Source organism: Brachyhypopomus gauderio, chromosome 10, assembly GCF_052324685.1.
Source record: "Brachyhypopomus gauderio isolate BG-103 chromosome 10, BGAUD_0.2, whole genome shotgun sequence".
Lineage (NCBI taxonomy): Eukaryota > Metazoa > Chordata > Actinopteri > Gymnotiformes > Hypopomidae > Brachyhypopomus > Brachyhypopomus gauderio.
In genome coordinates, this window is record NC_135220.1 from 7,336,666 (window position 1) to 7,358,832 (window position 22,167).

The following is a 22,167-nucleotide window of genomic DNA, read 5'->3' on the forward strand; positions in this document are numbered from 1 at the left end:
TTTTTGACATCTTTTTGTGGTCTAGAACCATTATGCTATATTGTCCTAAATAAAGTCTTAAATAAACCCTTCGTCAGACTTGCAACAATGAAATTTGATGTGGATGAGAAAACAGGCAATTGTGAGCCAGGCATCTGGAGTGGTGCGAATTCATTGTAATGTCTGGAAGGAATATTCTGAAATTTTATGGCTTTTAACATTGTGCAAGGCAACAGGGCCTAAATCCTTGCTGTGAGTTCGTCGAGGTAAAGAATATTAGCGCCAGCAAAAGGAGCACCAACAAGAAAGCATTTCGCAATTTCACTGAATAAAGCACTAAAATAAGAACCGTGGTCGAGTTAGCGGCTCTTTTATATGGCCCCTAGATGACACACGTGCATACACATATACACACGTGTGTGTGAGTATGTAACATACTCACACACGTGCGTGTGCACACACTATGAGCGTAGCTCTGCAATGTTTGCATTTTTTCCTACATATCGCAAGTGCTCTGAATGTTTTGGGCAGCCGCAGCTCGAGAGAAGGAAAATGACTTGTTGTAGGAAAGCCATTTGCTGTTGGCGGAGGACACCACTCATGTTTGAGGTGAGGGCTCACATTAAAGTGTGGTTGTGGCGTTTGGACCTGAAAATCGGAAGAAGGCGTGGAGTTGTGGCACACATCGCACAAACGCGGCACTGGCCAACCAGCAGAGGGGGAAAAACCACCGGGCGAGATTAATCATAGATGAATCACTGTTTCACTATTACACTTAGCACTAGAGTCATGGATGAATCACTGTTTCACTATTACACGTAGCACTAGAAGCACTAGAGTCATGGATGAATCACTGTTTCACTATTACACGTAGCACTAGAAGCACTAGAGTCATGGATGAATCACTGTGTCACTATTACATGTAGCACTAGAAGCACTAGAGTCATGGATGAATCACTGTCTCACTATTATACGTACCACTAGAAGTACTAGAGTCATGGATAAATCACTGTTTCACTATTACACATAGCACTAGTAGCATTAAAGTCATGGATGATTCACTGTCTCACTATTATTTGTAGCACTAGAACCACTAGTCATGGATGAATCACTGATTCACTATTACATGTGGCACTAGAACCAGTAAAAGCCCTAGAGTCATGGATGAATCACTGTCTCACTATTATACGTACTACTAGAAGCACTAGAGTCATGGATGAATCACTGTTTCACTATTACACGTGGCACTAGAAGCATTAGAATCATGTTTCACTATCACACGTAGCACTAGAAGCACTAGTCTTGGATGAATCACCTCTCACTACTACATGTAGCACTGGAAGCACTAGTCATGGATGCATCACTGTCTCACTATTACACATAGCACTAGAAGCACTAGAGACATAGATAAATCAGTTTCACTATTACATGTAGCAGTAGAAGCACTAGAGTCATGGATAAATCACTGTTTCACTATTACACTTAGCTCTAGAAGCACTAGAGTCATGGTGGAGAGGGCCTCACCTCCAGCGCAGGTCACTGAGCATTCAGACCAGGGCTGCAATTGCCAGGAGAAGCCAACCTCGTTGTCGCCACTGCCAGTGCGCTGGATGGGAACGTTGAACTTGTAGCGGATGCCCTGATTCTGCTCCTGCAGGAGCACCTACATGCGGGCAGAAAGAGAAAGTATTACCGAAAGAGTGGTGTATGTGTGTGTCTATTCATTCAAGGTCCAGTACGACATGACCAAAGTATTACCCAAAGAATGGTGTGTGTGTATGCATGTGTGTTAAGAGTAGAACACAGACAGAAGTCTCGAGGTGCTCCGATAGTGTGTGTGTGCAGTGGTGCTATTTCCAGCATGTCTGTCCAGACAAAAAAAAAATACTGTCCTGAGGAGTGTAACATTTTTATACACATACTCTCACACACACACTCTCTCTCTCTCTCTCTCTCTCTCTCTCTCACACACACACACACACACACATTTGGCCAGACAGAGGTTTTCTGTGCATACATATATAGCTGTTAAAACCACAAGCCAGAGTTCAAGTGAGGTTTGTCTTTATTTAGAGAGCCAAACAATTTCAAACAGAGTGCATTAAAAACTGCCCACTCCTCTTTTAGCACTTGTGTGTATATGTGTGCATGTTTGTGTGTGCATGTCTCTGTGTGTATATGTTTGTATGTCTGTGTGTATGAGTGTGTTTATATATGTGTATGTCTGTATTTATGAGTGTGTATATGTGTGAATGTCTGTGTGAGTATTTATGTGTATGTTTGTGTGTTAATGCATATGTGTGCTTGTGTGCATGTCTATGTGTGTATGTATATGTGTGAATATCTGTGTGTGTGTATGTCTGTGTGTGTATATATGTGTGTATATGTCTATGTGTGTATATGTCTGTGTATATGTGTGTATGTCAGTGTGCATGTCTATGCGTATGTTTGTGTGTGTATATTTGTCTATGACTAAGTGTGCCTGTATATGTGTGTATGTAAATTTGTGTGTGTGTGCTTGTGTGTGTATATATGTGTGATATGTGTATGTATATATGTGTCTGTGTATATGTGTGTGAGAGGGTGTTGTGCGCATTTTTCTGTATGTGACAGTTTACTAATATCCATGGTAAATGGGGCTTCAGATCTGATTAAATAATTCAGTTCAGCATGGATGCCCAACCCCCAGACCGTAATATTCACAGCGTAACACACGTTCTTTGCTGAATACTGCATGTCCCATTGCCCTTTCTCTGCGTACCATAACGACCAGGTTCTCTGTGGTGGCGCCCAGCGCTTCGAGTGACTCGGGCTCGTCGGGAGGCCTCTTGTAGTAGAACGGTGTACCCGCGATGTCAAACTTACGCGGCCAGTCAATGGTCCATGCGCCATTGATATAGTAGTCATCTCCCTGTGACTTCAAAGCTGCAGATCAGAGAGAGAGAGGGAGATCGAGGGAGAGATAGAGAGACAGACAGAGAGAGAGATAGAGAGAAAGAGAGAGAATGACTTTACACTAACAGTCTGATGAGCGCAAGCTGCTGCCCAACAACAGCTGCCACAGTGAGTGTTGTGGCGTGATGTCGGCCATGACATTCATCACCGTGACAACACTACCCAGGCGAAGGAGTTTGGTGGTGTTTTCTCTAACAGATTCCGCCCACTCTGGCCTGACACCGCACGACCCTGATACCTACTTCACTCCAGGGAGAGGCCAAGGAACAAAGCGGGGGCTCAGGTGAATGTCTGGAAGAATCCCCTGCAAATACCATTCCAGTGCGGTCGTCATAGCAAAGGTTCCGTCTCTAGGAAGAACACACGTCGCCAAATAGTCGCTTTTCTGCCCTGGTCCACGTCATGCACCTGCGATTCCCTCAGGGCTAGCCTTGAGCCCCTGTCTTCCTCTCCATTTATAACGACGAGATTCAGTTACAGGTCCTTTTTTGACCTAGCCACGCTTATGCAAGTCAGACCAGGGTAGACAAGCGGCAGCTCCGAAACTCACTGCATGGCGTCTGGGTAGCCTGTTCCACACTGGTCTGGGTAGCCTGTTCCACACTGGTCTGGGTAGCCTGTCCCACACTGGTCTGGGTAGCCTGTCCCACACTGGTCTGGGTAGCCTGTCCCACACTGGTCTGGTCTGGGCACTGGGAGGCTTTGTCTTTGTGTGAAACCTCAGCAGTAACCAGGATGCACTGAGCACATCTGCTGACGAATAACACTGGGTTTTTGCCCTTCTACTATTTGCTCTGGTGTGCTGGGAAACTTTAGGCCAGTTTCTCTGGTGCTGATCAGACCCAGAGAGCCCAGCAGTGTCACATGTTCTGCTGACTGATGTCAGGTCAGGTGACCCCACGATAGCAAGGTTTTCCAAACACTTGGCTTCTGGAGATGTGCTTTCAGACATCTGTTTGCATGCATGCATTTTATGGAGACGTGCAGCCCCTCGGCAGCGAGGGCAACAAACGCAGGGCTGGTGTTTAAATGCTGGGGTGTTTCCAGCGCAGGTGAATGAATAAAGCCCATCACACGAGAGGTGAAGTATCTTCAGGGGTGAACACTCAAGACATACACCTAATCTTGTCGCACTGATTTAAACTGCTGGTGTATTCATGGACTTGGATGACTGACTTATGTCTTCTAAAGTGCTGCATTCTGCTTGATCCGTTGAGTGCCAACGCCAGTCTCTACAGTCATGCATCAGACGATGGCCTCTTGCCTTAGAAGCACATGAAAAATTTGAACATCAACACGAAGGTCGAAAGAAACTCAACAAGCTATCACAGACCCTGTCTGGATTTATGTTTGTGTTCGGAACAATCAAAGTGGAGACTCCTCCTTTGATTGTTTCAATTAGCAAACAGCTGGAGGCTGCGAATGGATCTATTCCGTATAAGGCAGCGAGAGCAAGCCAAGACCCGCCTCAGTGACAGGAGTCCATCGATTATTTCAGGAGAGAATGGGGCTGCTGGAGGAAACCCCCCAACCGTCCATCCCATTCTGCTCAGGAACTAAGGAGGCGACTTTGTGTCTGCGATGGTCTGAGGAGCCGAAAATACAGGAGTAGGCTACAGGGTTCTGAATACAGGAGCCTAAAACAGAGCACAGGGTTCACCCACTCACCAATGTAGTTCTTCGACACAGCCACCTCTTTAATCTCGATGTGGACGGAACCCCTTGGGATGTGGACCACTTCCATGTACCCTGGGGAGAGCACAAGAGTTCAGACTGTGGCTCAAATGTATGACCAAAGACTCACGGTCACATGACTCATGAGAGGACCTGTCCTAGTAAAAACATGGCAAATCAGATGCCTTTTTATTTAGATGGCCTCTCCCTCTTTACTCTTTTACATTTTCCAAGTGCAAGCAAAGGTTGTTTACCTACAAGAAGAGTGGCTAGTACCTAGTTCCATCAAAATAAAAATTAGTCATTTAAACTCATAGAAATCCAGAAACCAGTGTCCCCTCTTAGAGAACCCCAGTGTCCCCTCTTAGAGAACACCAATGTCCCCTTTCGGAGAACATGTCTCCCCTCTCACAGAACCCTAGCATCCCGCATCCCTCTCAGATAACCTGTTTCTCCTCTCAACAGTTTCAGATGATTTACTAGCTATACCTTAAAAGGAGAAAACCATCTCTCTCTATAGAGATAGCTCTTGGAACCCAGCCCACAACACACATGCAATATTAGGAGTTTTATTCATTCTCTGTGGATGATGCAATTAATACTCTTATACTGTGTTACCAATTAAATTTTGACAACTTGTTTCTTGACCCAAAAACATAAGCTTCATCACTGGGTGACACTGCACACAAAAAAGAACAGAATCAAGAAAAACAGCATTTCCATGAAAAATGTAGCCCTTGGCAACAGAGTTCTGCTGGCCTGGTGGCAGAAACCAGGGCAGAAACCCAGCACGTTGGTTCCTGCTCTCACACCACGTTTGCTGTTTTGACAGGGATGTCTCTGGTGGAACGCCAGATTAAGCCAGATTAAAAACCTGTCGTGTTTGGCAGGTGTGTGGAGCACTCTAAAACTCTCTCTTCCCTACTCTCTCTCTCTCTCTCCTATGTATTCTCTCTATCCCTCCCTTCCTGGTATCTGCGTATTCTTCTCATTCGTCATTTCTGTCTGGGCACAGACCTTCTGCACATGGTCGGTTTCTGCACGTTATATTTCACACACCCTTACAGGGTCTCAAACGTACTATCTGCCTCTCCCAGTAGGTTCTACCAGTTCAGCCTGTCTCCATGCCACGGTAAGTAGCTTGGAAATGGTTTTGATCACAACAAATGCTTAGCAAGACGAGTCAGCATTGGCTGGCCAGTGTCGTTTAGCAAAGCTGGCTGCTCCCACCCTGTGTGCCTGTGCAGGGTGAGGGGGGCCAACACTGACCTCCTCTGGGTAGGGAGTCGTTGAACAGACCCTCAGTGGCCTCACATGTGCTTCCATCTCCCCCGCATACGCGGCAACGGTCCTCCCTGGCGTCTGAGCCCAGGATGTTGTCACAGCCCACATGCTGGAAAGACACACACACACACACACACACACCCAAACACATGAGCTTGCATGTGCTCTCAATCCTAGAGAAATCCACACATGGTGAAAATATGCTCAGCTTAGTGACATGGTGAAACTGTCCATGGTGGGTTTGAACTGACAGAATTATCTGATAACACTGTTACAAATGTACTGACATATCTGATAACACTTTTGCAAAAGTACTGATATCTCTGATAACACTATTACAAATGTACTGATATCTCTAATAACATTGTTACAAATGTACTGATATCTCTGATAACACTTTTGCAAAAGTACTGATATCTCTGATAACACTATTACAAATGTACTGATATCTCTGATAACACTATTACAAATGTACTGATATCTCCGTATTAGTATTCTGTTTAGTTTTCTGTATTAGCACTGGAGATTATGATAACCTAAAGAAAAGGGAAACAGATACAGAAGCTTCCAGAAGGCCTCTGCAACCACTCTAGGAAAACTGTGTTTGCAATCTTTATATGGTTTAAACAGGGGACACCACAGTCCTCTGTAGAACAGATGACACTGAGGATTCCTGCACGGTGAGGAGGAGCATGTGACTTTTTGTCTGAGCTGAATCTACTTGTTCGAATCCTACTGTTGTTTTGACTGAATTGAATCTGCTGTGTCTGTGTGTGTGTGTGTGTGTGTGTGTGTGTGTGTGTGTGTGTGTGTGTGTGTGTGTGTGTGTGTGTGTGTGTGTGTGCGTGCGCATGCGTGCATGAGAGCGTGTGTGTGTCTCCTAACATGCACAAGCCCTCACCTCTGCCAATCCATTTTATTAAACAAATAACACTGTAACTGAATTGTGTGATTGTGCATTGTATTAAGTTTGGCAGGTCTGACAAGCCAAACATCCAGAAATCCAATTAAATCCAGAAGTGTACTGTTCTGATAAGAGCCCCACTGTTCTGAAGTGAACTGTAATAAATTCTATTGAACTATAGTGTATTCTGTTGTAATGTAGTGTATTTTATTGTATTGTAGTGTTTTCTATTGCAATATAGTATATTCTATTGTAATGTGGTGCATTCCATTGTATTGTAGTGTTTTCTGTTGTAATGTAGTATGTTCTATTGTACTGTAGTATATTCTATTGTGTTGTAGTGTATTCTTGTCATGTCTGGCTCCGCCCCCCTTCTAGTCTGTTTTCATTTTGGTGTTTCACACTCCTCTGTTTCAGCTGTTCCGTGTTAGTTCGTCTTAGTTGTACGTGTATATATAGCATGTTTCTAGACTCTACCTTCGGAGTTCACTGTCCTTTCTCTTACTTTTGCTTATTTGCATATTTGCACGATATTCGCTCCTTTCTATGATTCATGTTTTGTTGGACTTCACGTTTGTGTGTGGACAAAGTTTAGGTTTCATTCTTATGTATGAGTAGTTTATTAGATTTAAAGTTCATGTTTGGTTTCTCTGTTTTCAAATGTGGTTTAAGTTCATATTACGTGATCGTTTGAGTGCATGTTTCTTGTTTATATATGGTCGCTCGTTCTACTGTGCTTTCTCCTAGTTCTTGGTCTTTATCTGGATTTCTAGGTGAGGTTTATTGTCATTGTCATTTGTGTAGTCCATGTCCTGTCAGTAGACTATGTCTGGTTGGCCTGTGTAGGATCCGTGAGGGTACGCTTGGTCATTTGTTCATGGCGTTAGCCTGTTGGGGTTTCATGCCTAAGAGTGCATGTATGTTATGTTGGTTTTCATATTGATCTATCGGTAATATGGTTGTTACCTGCTTCCTGTGGGTTTGCTCATGTCTTTGCATGTAACAATAATTGTAATCTTGTGTTCGGTTTAGTTTTATGCCTTCGTCATTTCCATTGCCTTGGTGTGCGTTAAGTGTTTGTTCGATTCCCAGGCCTGAAGCCATGACTGAGATGCCCTTGAGCAACTGCTCCCCGGGTGCCGGGCTAGGGCTGCCTATTCCATAAAAAACGTCCTCTGTTTATCTTCATATTTTTGTTTTGGTGTGCATTTTTTCCTGCCATTTTGAGAGCAAACTTGACACAAATTGTTTATTGAAATTATCTTGTCCTGACTGGGAAGCGGTGTTTTCATCTCACTCACAATGCGCTTTTGACAAAAATACCGGGGTGAACTCAAGCTAAACGAACAGCACATTAGAAAAACAAACACAAACTTCGATATAAACATAAGGCGTGATATGCTTCAGGACTTTGGCACGAGGAGGAATTGGGCCACGGCATGGCGAGGTTGCTCACGTATGCGTGCACGCACACTACGAGCTCTGTTATGTACGCAACTGTTGTTTTCTAGGTAAAAAGTGGATAAACTCCGTTATCAACACTCGTTTTAACTAGAGGTGTCAATTCCAGGTTCATATATTAAAAGTCCTCACCAGGATTTTGCTCAGGCTTCTTGGATTGTGTTGATTCCACTAATTTTACCTGGATTGCTAATTAGAAAATCTAGCAAGCTTGAGCAAAATCCTGGTGAGGACTTTTAATCTATGAACCTGGAAATTACACCTCTAGTTTTAACGCCACTGACCTGCGCTCACCTTTAGGAAGAAGAGAACAGACAGCGGCAGTAGTTTTGAAGCCTCCCTCTGTCGTCTGCGGTGCTTTTGCTTGCCCTCGTATGTGGTTTATTCCAAAACGTGACAGAAGACCGCGTCTCACCAACGAGACACAAAGCAGAGTCACTTCATGCCGCTAATCTCCCGTTTTTCACTACACCGGTTTTAAACGTGTTAGCGGCTCGCAAGGCTTGTAAACAAACCGTGCACCACGAAGATGTAGCAGTCTGTCGCCCTCAGAGCTGATGAGGTAACCGGTCCACGGCATAGATCGACTGTGCAAGTGAGAGCGCGGACCGGCTGGGAAGCCGCATGAAACCAGGCAAAGAGCCGCAGGTTGGCCACTCCTCATCTAGACTGCGTGAACAAATCCGATATTTTTCTCCACTTTGAGAATTACTGTTCTATATTATTGTAGTGTGTTCTATAGCACTAGTGTATTCTACTGTACTGTAGTATATTCAATTGAATTGTATTCTATTGTACTGTAGTGTATTCTATTGCATTGTACTGCATTCTATTGTACAGTAGCATATTGTAGTGCAGGCGTACTCAACTAAATTTGTCCGCGGTCCAGTTTTGGCAGATACCTGTGACCTGAGGTCCGGTGCGGCGGGGGGTGGCGAACGTAAGTTGTTGAGCGGGGGGGGGGGGGGGGGGCGAACGGTGCGCGAACGGTGGAGGCGTTTATACTTTCGCGAGCGTTTTGTCCTAAACGATAGGCGTTTTGTCCGAAACGATATGTGGTAGAAACACCCCTCAAAACAGGAAAATGAACATTTACCTGACCAATTTTAATGTTGCTATATGTTTCAGGTTTGAAAAGTGCTGGAATTTAGGTTAAAGCACTGCTTGAAATTGTAACTACTTGGTTTCACAACAAATATCTGTCTAACTGAATAGTTCTCTTGTATTAGGTTAACAAATAGGCCTACGAGCCTCTTGTAATTCCAGGACGAAACATGAGAGAACCAATGAGATTGGGCGTTTTTTTTAACTTAATTATGTTTAACATGCTGGGAAATATTGAAATGAACCTTGAAAGTGGCGTACAGGTGCTTGAATTCCACCTTATAAAGGTGTATGAACCCTGAAAACGTGACTTTGTTCATTGCGCTGAAGCGCGGCGCGAAGTTACAAAATTCGAGAGGTGCACGACCTCGCGAACCGACAGCGCGCGAGGCACTCGCGCACACGCGGAGCCACAGCGATTACGTCATTTTCGCCGCGCGGACCCTCGCGCCGCTCGCGAAGCGTCAACCAGGCAGGCTTGTTGTTGAGCGGGGGTGGCGAACGTAAGTTGTTGAGCGGGGGTGGCAAACGTAACACTCGTGACGGAGTGTTTTTTCAATAGCCCTGAAATAAATGCTACGGTTTTGTTTTAGTCCGTATCCAGTTAATCAGGAATGAGATTGGGTCCGGACAGGACTGCGTTCGGGTCCGGATCCGGACCGCGGTCCGCCAGTTGAGTACCCCTGTTGTAGTGTATTCAAAGTCAATCAGAATTTATTTATATAGCGCTTTTTTGACAACAGTTGTCAAAAAGCAGCTTTCCAAGTGTCTGAGTCCAAGCCCCCAGTGAGCAAGCCCCCACCAGCAAGGAAGAAAGGAACCAAGACTCTGAGGAGGAATCCATCCATCCTCTTGCTGACGCCGGTCACCATGACAACAGTAATTAAATATATATGTAAACAAAGAAGTGATGGGAATAATGAATAGTTTAGTACAATATTATATTGTATTCTAGTGCATTCTGTTGTATGGTAGTATATTATATTGAACTATAGTGTATTGTAATGTATTCTATTGTACTGTAGTATATTCTGTTGTATTGTAGTGTATTCTATTGCACTGTAGTGTATTCTACTGTACTTTAGTATATTCTATTGTATTGTAGTGTATTATATTGTATTGTATTGGGTAGTATATTATATTGTATTGTGTAGTGTATTATATTGAACTATAGTGTATTGTAATGTATTCTATTGTACTGTAGTATATTCTGTTGTATTGTAGTGTATTCTATTGTATTATAGTGTATTCTATTGCACTGTAGTGTATTCTACTGTACTTTAGTATATTCTATTGTATTGTAGTGTATTATATTGTATTGTAGTGCATTCTATTGTACTGTAGTGTATTCTATTGTAGTGTATGCTATTGTACTGTAGTATATTCTATTGTAATGTAGAGTATTTTATTGTATTGAAGTGCATTCTATTATATTGTAGTGTAGTGATGACTGCTTCAGCTTGGTGTTCAACAATCATCTTCAATCACCTCCAAATATGATATCATCACCAATCTTGACTTTGGCTACTCGACTCCACTGTGATATTGATTGATGTGACATTGATTAATATGATATTTATTGTTGATTATTGAGTGCTGATTGTTGTTATCAAAGGCTTGAGCCTATTTGGGTTCTTCAGTGTAAGATGACCCTTAGACTGATCTACCCATCTACCTATTTACACATATTATGATTCTATGTACTCAATGTGACAGTGTTGCTTGTTGATAACCCCAAAAGTTGTTGGTGGGCCAGACACACCGGAGCATCTTTGGGCAGGTGCTACTCACCTTGCACTCTCCGTTGATGCAGATGTCTAGAGAGTCCGCCTGACAGCGCGTCCCATCGATGACGGCGGGCGACCGCTCAGTGTAGAAGTTGTAGCCCTCAGCCAGGCAGTTGAGTGCACAGGGTTTCACTCCACCTGCAAGGTGAGCACAGTTTGCAGTCAGGCTACCCTGATCCCCAACAGGACCCCCACCCTGACTACCCCGACCAGGTAGTGCTTTTACCATTCCAGTCTGACCATAATCAGACTGCCATGAGGAGAATTAATGAAGGCTACCAGCAGTCAGACAGAGGTCATCTCTCTCTGTCACTCTTTACAAACATGGGCACCATTCCTATGCCTTCTCAGAGCCACTACTGGTAATCACCACGGTTATTAGAGGGCAGGACAATAAGAAGCTGTCTGATGCAGGTTTCCCATCATAATCAGTCATAATCAGTAGTCTTGTTCAGTTCAGAACTGATTTAGAGCAAATACCCAAAGGACTGATTTGGTTCAAAACCGATTTAGAGCAAATATCCAAAGCTTGTCAATGCTGTTGGTTTGTCTAATGATGGCAAGCTGTTTAAGTCTTGTACAAACACACTGAAGGCTGGGAGCAACCCCCCTTCCCTACACACACATGCATGGACACATATACACACAGCCCATTCCAACACACAGTGATCTGGAATCCCAGGAATTTTCAGACCTTCAAAGAGATGTTCACATTGTTAGTGTTAGCAAAGTACACAAAGCAGGTTGATATGTACACCGTTACACAGCTTTGAGTCTGGGAAGGTTTCATAGGACAGTGTGGGTCCTTTACCGTGTGCGTGTTTTATTTACAGACATAATCCACAACACTGCCCATCTTTCTGTGTTGGTACCTACCTCCAGTGTAAGGCTTCCAGTTGTAGTACTTTCCACGGAAAGGCATGCTGTCAAAGTCGGCGCACTGCTTCTCCCTGAATTCTTGAGCCCCCACTGCACAGGCCTGCGGGTGTAGGTGGGTGACATGGTGAACAGTGCTGTGTATTTTCGCTTCAACCCGATCATGTACATTTCGAAAACTCACTCCAAAACCTCAGCCCAAAGCTGACATCCTCTCAAACTTTTGATGACTTCACTCAGCCATCACCCAGACAAGGAGAAAACCTGTGCGGTGATGTTTGTATCTGTGTTTCATCAGGTGATTTATGTGGCAAGAAAAAGTATACCCCTCCCACAGCATTCCCAGACCCCTGTGCAGAACCACCACCCAGCGCAACAACTCCAACACGGACTATCAGCCTCAAAAACACAGCCTTAATGCACTGACATTAAGTCACTCTCGCAACCTCAGAGTCTGCATTATGTAGCAGAGCTGAAACTGACCTAATGAGATCAGGTCTAAAGAACCTGAAGTTGAACATAACAGTTGGACACCAAAGAGTTCAACCTGTCTACCACTACCCTACTCCAAGGGCCCTGTACCAATGCTAAATACCCAGAAGGAAACCATTGCCAATTCAAACATAAATGTACACTGTAAAAGGACTACTTAATTTAGGTTAAATATGGTGTCCCACAAGGGACAGTCCTAGGACCACTTCTATTCACACTGTACATGTTATCCCTTAGTCGAGATTATGCATAAGCACGACATCAGTTTCCATTCCTACGCAGACGACACTCAGCTATATTTATCGACAAAACCCGATGATTTAGGCGCAAACAGTAAGATTGAGAAATGTGTAGAAGAGATAAAACATTGGATGGCGTGTAACTTTCTAGCACTAAATCCCGATAAAACAGAATTAATAATAGTTGGGTCTAGGGCTGCGAGAGACAAGATACATAATGTAGCATTGAATCTACATTCTTTTACTATAACCCCCAGCGCAGAGGTAAAGATCTCTCGTTCAATACACATATTAATAATATAACTAGGGTAGCGTTCTTTCACTTGCGCAACATTGCCAAAATTAGAAACATATTAAATATTAGTGATGCAGAAAAACTAATCCATGCATTCATATCCTCTCGTTTAGATTATTGCAACAGTCTCCTAGCTGGAGGTTCTGGTAAATCGATAAACAAACTCCAGCTGGTTCAGAACGCAGCAGCACGAGTTTTAACAAAAACTAAAAAGTTTGATCACATTAGTCACATACTATCGTCATTACACTGGCTGCCAATTAGATTCCGTATTGACTATAAAATACTTTTATTAACATATAAAACGCTGCATGGCTTAGCTCCAGACTATCTTAGTGAACTTATTGAACAATATAACCCAGCGCGTTCACTTCGCTCGCAGGACGCAGGGTTTTTAACTGTTCCTAGGATCAAAAAGATCACAGCAGGTGGAAGAGCCTTTTCTTTTAAAGCTCCACAATTGTGGAATAATCTTCCTGCCTCTATTCGGGACTCAGACACAGTCTCAATGTTTAAAACTCGATTAAAGACTCATCTGTTTAGTTTGGCCTTTGATTAATCTGTTACATATTTACTACATCTCGTATCTTTTCTCCGAGGTTCACCTGGAGAGTAACATTGCAGTCAGAGCCTACAATACCAGCATCGCTGCTCTGACACGGAATGAAAGCCTGGCGTTCATCAACAGACATTTACAGTGACAATATCAAAACCCAGAACTTTCATTTTTACCTTTACTTAGTCTGATTGTGTGATTTGTGTGTGACTTGTGTATTTGTCTGTGTTTTGTGTAATTTGTGTGTTAACGGGCCGCCCAATGGAGGATGGGTTCCCTTTTGAGTCTTGGTTCTTCTGAGGTTTCTTCCTATTCCCCACCATCATAGGGAGTTTTTCCTCGCCACTGTCGCCTTTGGCTTGCTCATTAGTGTTCTGGACCCATAGTATTGTTAACCTTTTAAATCCTGTAAAGCGCTTTGTGACAACATGTGTTGTGAAAAGCGCTATACAAATAAACTTTGATTGATTGATTGATTGATTTCCAAAGAACCACAGCAGTGTGCTAATTAGGCAAATCTAACATGCTAATGGTTCTCTAACATCAAAGCTACTCCTGTCTTCACACAAACAGGACCACAATGTTTTTTGCAATTATCCATTTATTTATTTATTCATTCATCCATTTATTTATAATAATATATATATAATGCTCCAGTACCACACTATGGTGGTGTCAGTGGGTTGCTCGGAGGAAGCAGCCACTCTCAGCGTTGAAGAGAGGGGTAAGGGCAAGAGATTAGCTTATTATGAGAAGAAAAATAAGGAGGCTATTGCACCACACAGCCACCGGGGATGTTGGGAGAGGATTTTTTATTTATTTATTTATTTATTTATTTATTTATTTATTTATTGGGGGGGGGGGGGTCTATTGGGGGCATATATGGTTGGGCGAGCTGCTGCCCTCACGTCCCCTATAGCCGCCTAATACCTCAGGACAGTCACCAGGCTAATTATGTCAAGACTTCTCATCCCAGCACAGTCGCCTGGAGTGCTATTCCACACCCGACTGGAGCTGGCCCGGCCTGACTCAGTGTCATCAGCAGAATCGAGGCCATCCGTGATCCGCTTGTTTTGGACACAGTGTCTTCAGGGGAATGAAATAGTGGTTTGGTACTTGCTGTTTGTTTTCCAAGGTAAACACTCGCCGCTTGCGCAGAGCTGTTATTTTTAAGATTTGTGGTAGAACCCCAAGGCCCCTAGCTAGCTCAGGTTTCACTTTCAGAAAAAAAGGCCACCTTGAAATAGACGGAGAGGGAAAATACGAATTTCTATCTTCGCAAAAATCTTTGTTCAATCTCATTCATTCTTTAAGCTGTGGAAAAAAAAGAATGTGGTTCTTTATGGATCACACAATTAAAGCTGAGTTATGTTAAATGTAACAGAGCACGAGTTTCTGAATCTTGGTCACTGCTTCACGACAGACAGGAACAAAATCAATCAATGTACACTTCAAAACCCATGACAATACACACTTTAGTTGATTAAAAGCCCTCAGGCTTTAGTTCTTCCCTTACCATAAATTCAGAAGGCACTCTGAGCCTTCATATTAATCCGTATCCAAGTCTGGCGAGGCTGATAGTGCACTGAGTGATGCAGCAAACCCCAGATGGCAGAACGGGGCTGTAATGAGCAGGGTGAGCTCTACTCTGGAGACCCATCAACCCTTACACAGCACAGCTAACTTGCACAAAACACCAGCTAGAATAACCAAAATAATCTGTTGTTTGCAGATCCAGGGCCAGATCCTTTTACCAAAAACCCATCACTAACCTACACTGAAACTGACCTCAGATCAGCAAGGCCATTTGCACACATATGGGGTGACATGTTTGTATGCCTGGTTGTTATCTTTTTAATCACTTTGTGTAAAAGGTCTTGGTACCTCAGTCATATGGTTAACCTTTTAGGCAAAGACGTGAAACAAAAACATTCTGCATGCACACAACACACGTTAGTGCCCAGGTCTGAATGCACATGCCTAAAGGAGATACACAAGGTGCACATGTGTACAATGAAGAGGGAGGGGAGGGGGGAAGGGAGAGAGAGAGATATGGAAAGAGAGAGAGAGAGAGAGAGAGAGAGGGAGAGAGAGAGGGAACTCACGTCAGTGTTACAGGATCTGTACCTCTTCCTCTCCCCTAGACAATACTTCCCTCCGCCAGACGGCCTGGGGAAAAGAAAACGAAGCTGAAACAGACTGAGGAACCTTCCTGACAACAAGAATTAACAAATGGGCAATACCACATGCACATTAACATACACATGCACATAAACACACATGAACATAAACACATACATGAAGATAAACACACACATGCACTTGCACACTAGAGTCTATACACAGAGCAACTGCAGAGCACCCTGAGGTTGATAACCCTTCACTATCAACATGTTTCAGGGTCAGGCATCAGAAGCACCCTTAAGGCCAGGTAAATCACAGCTGGACTGATGGTGGTGGTGATGATGGTGGTGACTAACCAAACACTCAACACCCTCACCAAACACTCAACACCTTCACCAAACACTCAGAACTTGTGTTTTTCACTGTTTCACTGTATTTGATGGTCCCCCCCCCCCCCCCCCCCCCCCATGCACGATGTGTTAACTGCATTGATTGTGAAAAGAATTACTGCAGTAGAGTGGTTAAGTACCCTATTCCACTGTTAGAAAAATGTCTCCACCTAATTATTACATGTAATACAGATTTGCATGGCCCCACATGATCAGTTTTCAAATGGTAGCACTAAAGTAGTGAATTAATCATATAGCAGAACAGTTGCAGTCAAAATGCGTATACCGCCCAGCACTACTCAGCACCCCTCTCCAAACACTCAGCTTCCCTCTCCAAACACTCAGCTTCCCCTCTCCAAACACTCAGCTTCCCCTCTCCAAACACTCAGCTTCCCCTCTCCAAACACTCAGCTTCCCCTCTCCAAACACTCAGCTTCCCCTCTCCAAACACTCAGCTTCCCCTCTCCAAACACTCAGCATCCCCTCACCAAACATTCAGCTTCCCCTCTCCAAACACTCAGCTTCCCTCTCCAAACACTCAGCTTCCCCTCTCCAAACACTCAGCTTCCCCTCTCCAAACACTCAGCATCCCCTCACCAAACATTCAGCTTCCCCTCTCCAAACACTCAGCTTCCCTCTCCAAACACTCAGCTTCCCCTCTCCAAACACTCAGCTTCCCCTCTCCAAACACTCAGCTTCCCCTCTCCAAACACTCAGCTTCCCTCTCCAAACACTCAGCTTCCCCTCACCAAACATTCAGCTTCCCCTCAACAAACACTCAGCTTCCCCTCACCAAACACTCAGCTTCCCCTCACCAAACACTCAGCTTCCCCTCACCAAACACTCAGCTTCCCCTCACCAAACACTCAGCTTCCCCTCTCCAAACACTCAGCTTCCCCTCTCCAAACACTCAGCTTCCCCTCTCCAAACAGCTCCTTGGGCCTAGGGAATCCAAGCATCAATACACAGCACACCTGACTCACAGGGGGCTAATTAACTACTGGCTGAATTGGGTATGTTCCAGCAGAAAGGGCGGTGTGCAGTCGGGGCTTCTTCCAGAATAAACATTGTCCTGAAATTTCTGAGATAAACAGCAAAGACTGCTGCCTAAGTAGCATGACAGGATGGCCTCTGTCACTACTGCCTCTTCATCTTAAGGGCTGTTGCTTATATAGATTTTTCTAAGGTATACAGGAAGGTTTTTTTTTTTGGGGGGGGGGGGGGGGGGGATTGGGTTGCTGTAAAGCGTCTTTGAGATAGGATCACGACAATATTTCATGTAAAACATCTTGCTGCTTTTATTAAAAAACTGTGAGCTAAGCACTGGTAAAGCTGTGTGGTTGAGGTAAACACTCTCTTCAGCACCATACATGACCATTGAGACACAGGTCTGGCTCTGTGAGCTGTTTCCAGATGTGTCCAGACAGTGCTGTCTCTGTCAAGCTGCTCTGACCAACATGCTCTGTCTTACTGCAGTAGAATGGCAGCATCCAGATCTCCACAGTCTTGTGAAAAATACTGTCTCTCTACCTGTCTCTCTCTACCCGTCTCCCTTTCTGTCTGTCTCTACCTGTCTCAAGCCTTTTTCATAGGCTCCCAAATCCTAATGGATGTTTTCCAGACGACCCTGGCTGCTCACTCTGGGGTCACACTCCCACCCGCTGCCTTTCAGGTTCCTGGATTCAGGGGCCGATCACCTTTCACAGGTGTTACAGATTACACGGGCCACACTTATGCCAAACCGTGAGGACAGACATTCTCTTAAGCAATGGGAACGGAACCTGAAGCAAGCCAGATCCGCCTCTGCTGCCTGAGTGGCCAGCCTCACGTCACCACGGAGACGCGCGACAGCAATGCCGTTTTTACATAGTAAGTCTGTTCTGAGCTCAGCCCTCAAGTAGATAAAATGTTACGCATTACGAGCATGTTTTATGTCTCCAGCTGTTGCAGAGGGTGAGAAAGAGATGAGATCAGTGTGTGGAGCAGTGAGTGAGACAGAGAGCAGTGAGACGGAGGTGAGACCAGTGTGAGCAGCAGCAAGTGAGACAGAGATGAGACCAGTGTGAGGAGCAGTGAATGAGACAGAGATTAGGCCAGTGTGTGGAGCACAGTGTGAGACTGAGATGAGAACAATGGAACATTGAGTTGGACTGTAAAGGGAAAGGAGAGGCTGCAGAGCTCCATGGTGGGAGGGGAGGGCCAGGGGGCGGGGCTTACTTTGCCTACTTACGCTGGACTGTCACAGTAGCGTGCAGACGAGGAGACTCCGCCCCCACATGTCCGGCTGCATTCACCCCATGTGGACCACGGACCCCAGCCTCCATCAACGCCTTGTGGCCAGGTCCCAAACGTCACACACTCGCCTTGGTAGCACCACTTGAACACAGTGAAAAAAAACATTGAGTTAATCAATCTAAATGAAAGGACTGTGATGTGATTGCGGCTGCATGTTAAACAGTACAATAGCTATGATAAGAAGTTCTCCTTCTATGGCTGAATATGAATGATAGAATCTATACAGTTTTGTAAACTAAAAGTCTTGAAAAACTGATGAAAACTCTGTTGCTCTGATGAAAACTCTGTGTGTTATTTACTCTGTAAAGCCATGACTGGCTGCACTGGGAAACCATAAGGCATCTACCTAGTGTCCCTAATCCAAAGCCCCAGCATTAAGACAACAGAACTGCTGTGCACACACACCCTGCTGGGCATACACACCCTGCTGGACACACACACCCTGAGCTCTGCACAAGTTCTACACAGAATGGAATCTTCATCCTCCAAACATGCCTGAGTAATCCAGTCTTTGTCTACAGAACCATTTGGCCAGTGATCGGAGAGTTTGTCTGCACTACACAACTGTGTCAATAGGTTAAATTCTCTCTCTCTCTCTCTCTCTCTCTCTCTCTCTCTCTCTCTCTCTCTCTCTCTCTCTCTCTCTCTCTCTCTCTCTCTCTCTCCCCCCCTCCTGCTTTCTTGAGACTGACAATGGAAGAGCTCAGCGTGGAGTGCAGCTGTGAGCCCCAAGCACAGGGTAATGTTCTAAAGCACCATACAAACAAGATTACCTCTAAGAAGAGAGGCAAAGAGAGTCTGAGGGGTGATGGTGAGGGAGAGGGGCAGGAGAGGGGGTGAGGGAGTAGGATCAGGGTAGGAGAGGGGGTAAGGGAAGGAGGGTTGGGGCAAGAGGAGGCACAAGGAGTAAACTACTGAAGCAGGTATGCACCCCAGCACTCCAGAAATAACCTCTCTAAGAATGTCTTATCAGGAACGTTTGATATGGCTTTAACAGCCCTATCTGTCTTGCCCCGGAGCAGGCAGAGCACACAGTGTCTCAACTCAACACAGAAGTGATCCACAACCCAGATTGGATTTTTGTTGCCTCTGTATATCATCACAGATGAGCTCCCGAGTGTTCGTCTGCACTGTGTAGTCACACAGATCCACAGAACGTGATGAGCTTCATGCAACAGTCCTCAGCACGTTCTATCCATTAATGCAAGTGTGTAACTCAGACATTACTAGAAATATGAGTAAATTCCACATTTGCCTTACATGAGGTCTACGAGCATATAGCTGAACACACATATGAATGATCTGGTCAGGTTCAGGTGCTCACCGAGATGTCTCACACTCACATGATTCTATGGTGCTCCTTTATGAATGGCCCATAAAAACTGGGCAGGTGATGTTTTATGTATGTACACACGAATGCATACATATAAATGAATGCATGCGTAAGTGTTGCCTTAAATAGTATTAACAAATGTGTTTACTGTGCGAATATATGCTAATAGCACCCAGCCTGGTAAAAATTGGGTGACTGGCTAAAAAAGGCTGAAAACACACACATGCCACAAGGTGAACTCAGTCTAGCCAGAGCAGAAGAGCAGTGCCAGCAGCAAGCTGTCCAGGTACAGCTATACCTCATTATCTGCTCTCTTGGGCTTGAGGAGTTTAGAAGTTTGAGGTGTAGGAGTTAGAAGGAGCAAGATTACACTCCCTCTCTCAAGTCTAAAAGCACAGGGAGTACCTCTCACCCTACCTCCCCAACTCCATCAAAGAGAGAAATGGTTGATGCTCAGGTTCCTGTCATCCAGGATGGCCAGGAGTAGACACAAGTGTGGCTCTTGCTGGAAAAAACCCGCCAACTCCCCCTGGGGGAATGGGGGCTATGGGGGCTATGGGGGCCAAGGACCTGGGCTCTGCGCTGCATGGCTCCAGTGAGGTGGTGGTAACGCAGGGTGACGGTGTGTTGCTATTATTGTCTTGGTTCCTCTCAAGGTTTCTTCCTCATGCCCTTAGGGAGTTTTTCCTTGCCACTGTCGCCCTTGGCTTGCTCACTGGGGGCTTGGACTCGGACATTTGTAAAGCTGCTTTGTGACAACAACTGTTGTAAAAAGCGCTATATAAATAACATTTGATTGATTGATTGATTGCTAGGTGGAGTTTGTAGAGTAGGTGGGGAGTTAGGTGAAGTAGGTAGAGTAGGTAGAGTAGGTGGGGAGTTAGGTGGAGTAGGTAGAGTAGTTGGGGAGTTAGGTGAAGTAGGTAGAGTAGGTGGTGAGTTAGGTGGAGTAGCAGGGGAAGTAGGTGGAATTGGTAGAGTAGGTTGAGAGGTAGATGGAGTTAATAGAGTAGGTGGGGCTGGATGAAAGCACTGTCAGGCAAACTCACTGTTCTCTGGTGGTGTTAATAATGAAAGGCAGTCATTATTGTGGTCTGTGAGCTTTTTGCAAATGACATTTGCAAATCCTGTGAGGAAAATAGCCATCCCAGAACCAGAACGTGGAAGCTCCTTGCACCTCAAGCTGCCTAGAATTATCCTGAATGAAGTTAGCATGGCTGATTTCTGTGTGTGGAATCCCACTCACCCCCTTCTCGATACTGCTGGTCTGGCAGAGGGTCCCCTCTGCTGCTGGGATACTGTTGGTAACACAGCGGTTACTTTTGCTAAGGCACCAGAGCTCTCTACACACTTCCTAGGAAAGAAGGCAAAGGCAAGTTGGTCAGAATATATCACACCACAGAAGAGACCCTGAGAAGAACCACACCACAGAGGAGAACATGAGAAGAACCACACCATAGAGAACAACTTGAGAAGAACCACACCACAGAGGAGAACAATATGAGATGAACCAAACCACAGAGAACAATTTGAGAAGAACCACAGAAGAGAGCAAACTGAGACAAGCCACACCAAAATGTTAATGCAGTATGGCTCCATTTGTAGCATTCATACCTCCTCAAAAATACATGGTTTGTGGTCTAAACAGTGCAATGTAGGCTGCTGCAGAATATGGGGGAAAAAAAGACAAGACATCGAGACGGATTGCAGCATGAACGGATTGCAGACATAACGAAACATCTGCATCTCATTTGCATTTGTAAACAAATCACCTCGATTTCCTGCTGGGTGAGGTGAGTGCCTGACAGGGCTGACACCCCTTGCTCAACCTCGTAGCATGGGACAGTGAGGCAGGGACATTTCCAGTGTCTGCAGAATGACTAAAGCACCAAAGTGCCATCTAAGGCTTTGCATTGATGCCCTGATTGGAGGGGTTATTTACAAATAAAAATGTTCAGATGTGCCTTGCTCTATTTGTATGTGTCTTTGAAAGCATATCTTTGTCTTTGTACGTGTCTAGCTTTTCTGTTTTGTGTTTTTTGCTTTCTGTGAATTCTTTCAGCATGCTTGGACATCCTCGGTCACCCTGCTCCATAACCCCACCCACCCTGCTCCATAAACACACCTACCCTGCTCCATAACCACACCCACCCTGCTCTATAACCCCACCCATCCTGCTCTATAACCCTTCCTGAAGTGCCACTTCTTTCCTTCACTAGACGTGTGCGTTCGCCTCTTACAGCATCTCCACACCAAGTTCTGCACCATCCATGTACTTAACATTTTCTGGCTTGTATTAAGCAGATAGCCACAACAGGAGAGACCATCAGAATCTCCAAACACTACATACTGTAACAAAGTAGAACACGTTGAAGCACGTTGAAAATCATTAGCATCCCAAGAAGGTTAAGGATTTTGGA

General features: G+C 44.8%; 1 protein-coding gene across 1 annotated transcript in view; it reads right to left on the reverse strand.

Annotated features, from left to right (window-relative positions):
• adamts6 (ADAM metallopeptidase with thrombospondin type 1 motif, 6) overlaps positions 1-22,167 on the reverse strand; it is a 62,218-nt gene that overhangs the window by 12,399 nt on the left and 27,652 nt on the right. Inside the window, exons 12-20 of the mRNA XM_077019128.1 lie at positions 20,994-21,101; positions 18,350-18,495; positions 15,712-15,775; positions 12,025-12,127; positions 11,153-11,286; positions 5,878-6,001; positions 4,603-4,683; positions 2,741-2,904; positions 1,504-1,642 (exon numbers count right to left, since the gene is read on the reverse strand). Of these exons, the coding sequence (XP_076875243.1) occupies positions 1,504-1,642; positions 2,741-2,904; positions 4,603-4,683; positions 5,878-6,001; positions 11,153-11,286; positions 12,025-12,127; positions 15,712-15,775; positions 18,350-18,495; positions 20,994-21,101 (1,063 nt within the window). The remainder of the gene's footprint in view (positions 1-1,503; positions 1,643-2,740; positions 2,905-4,602; positions 4,684-5,877; positions 6,002-11,152; positions 11,287-12,024; positions 12,128-15,711; positions 15,776-18,349; positions 18,496-20,993; positions 21,102-22,167) is intronic.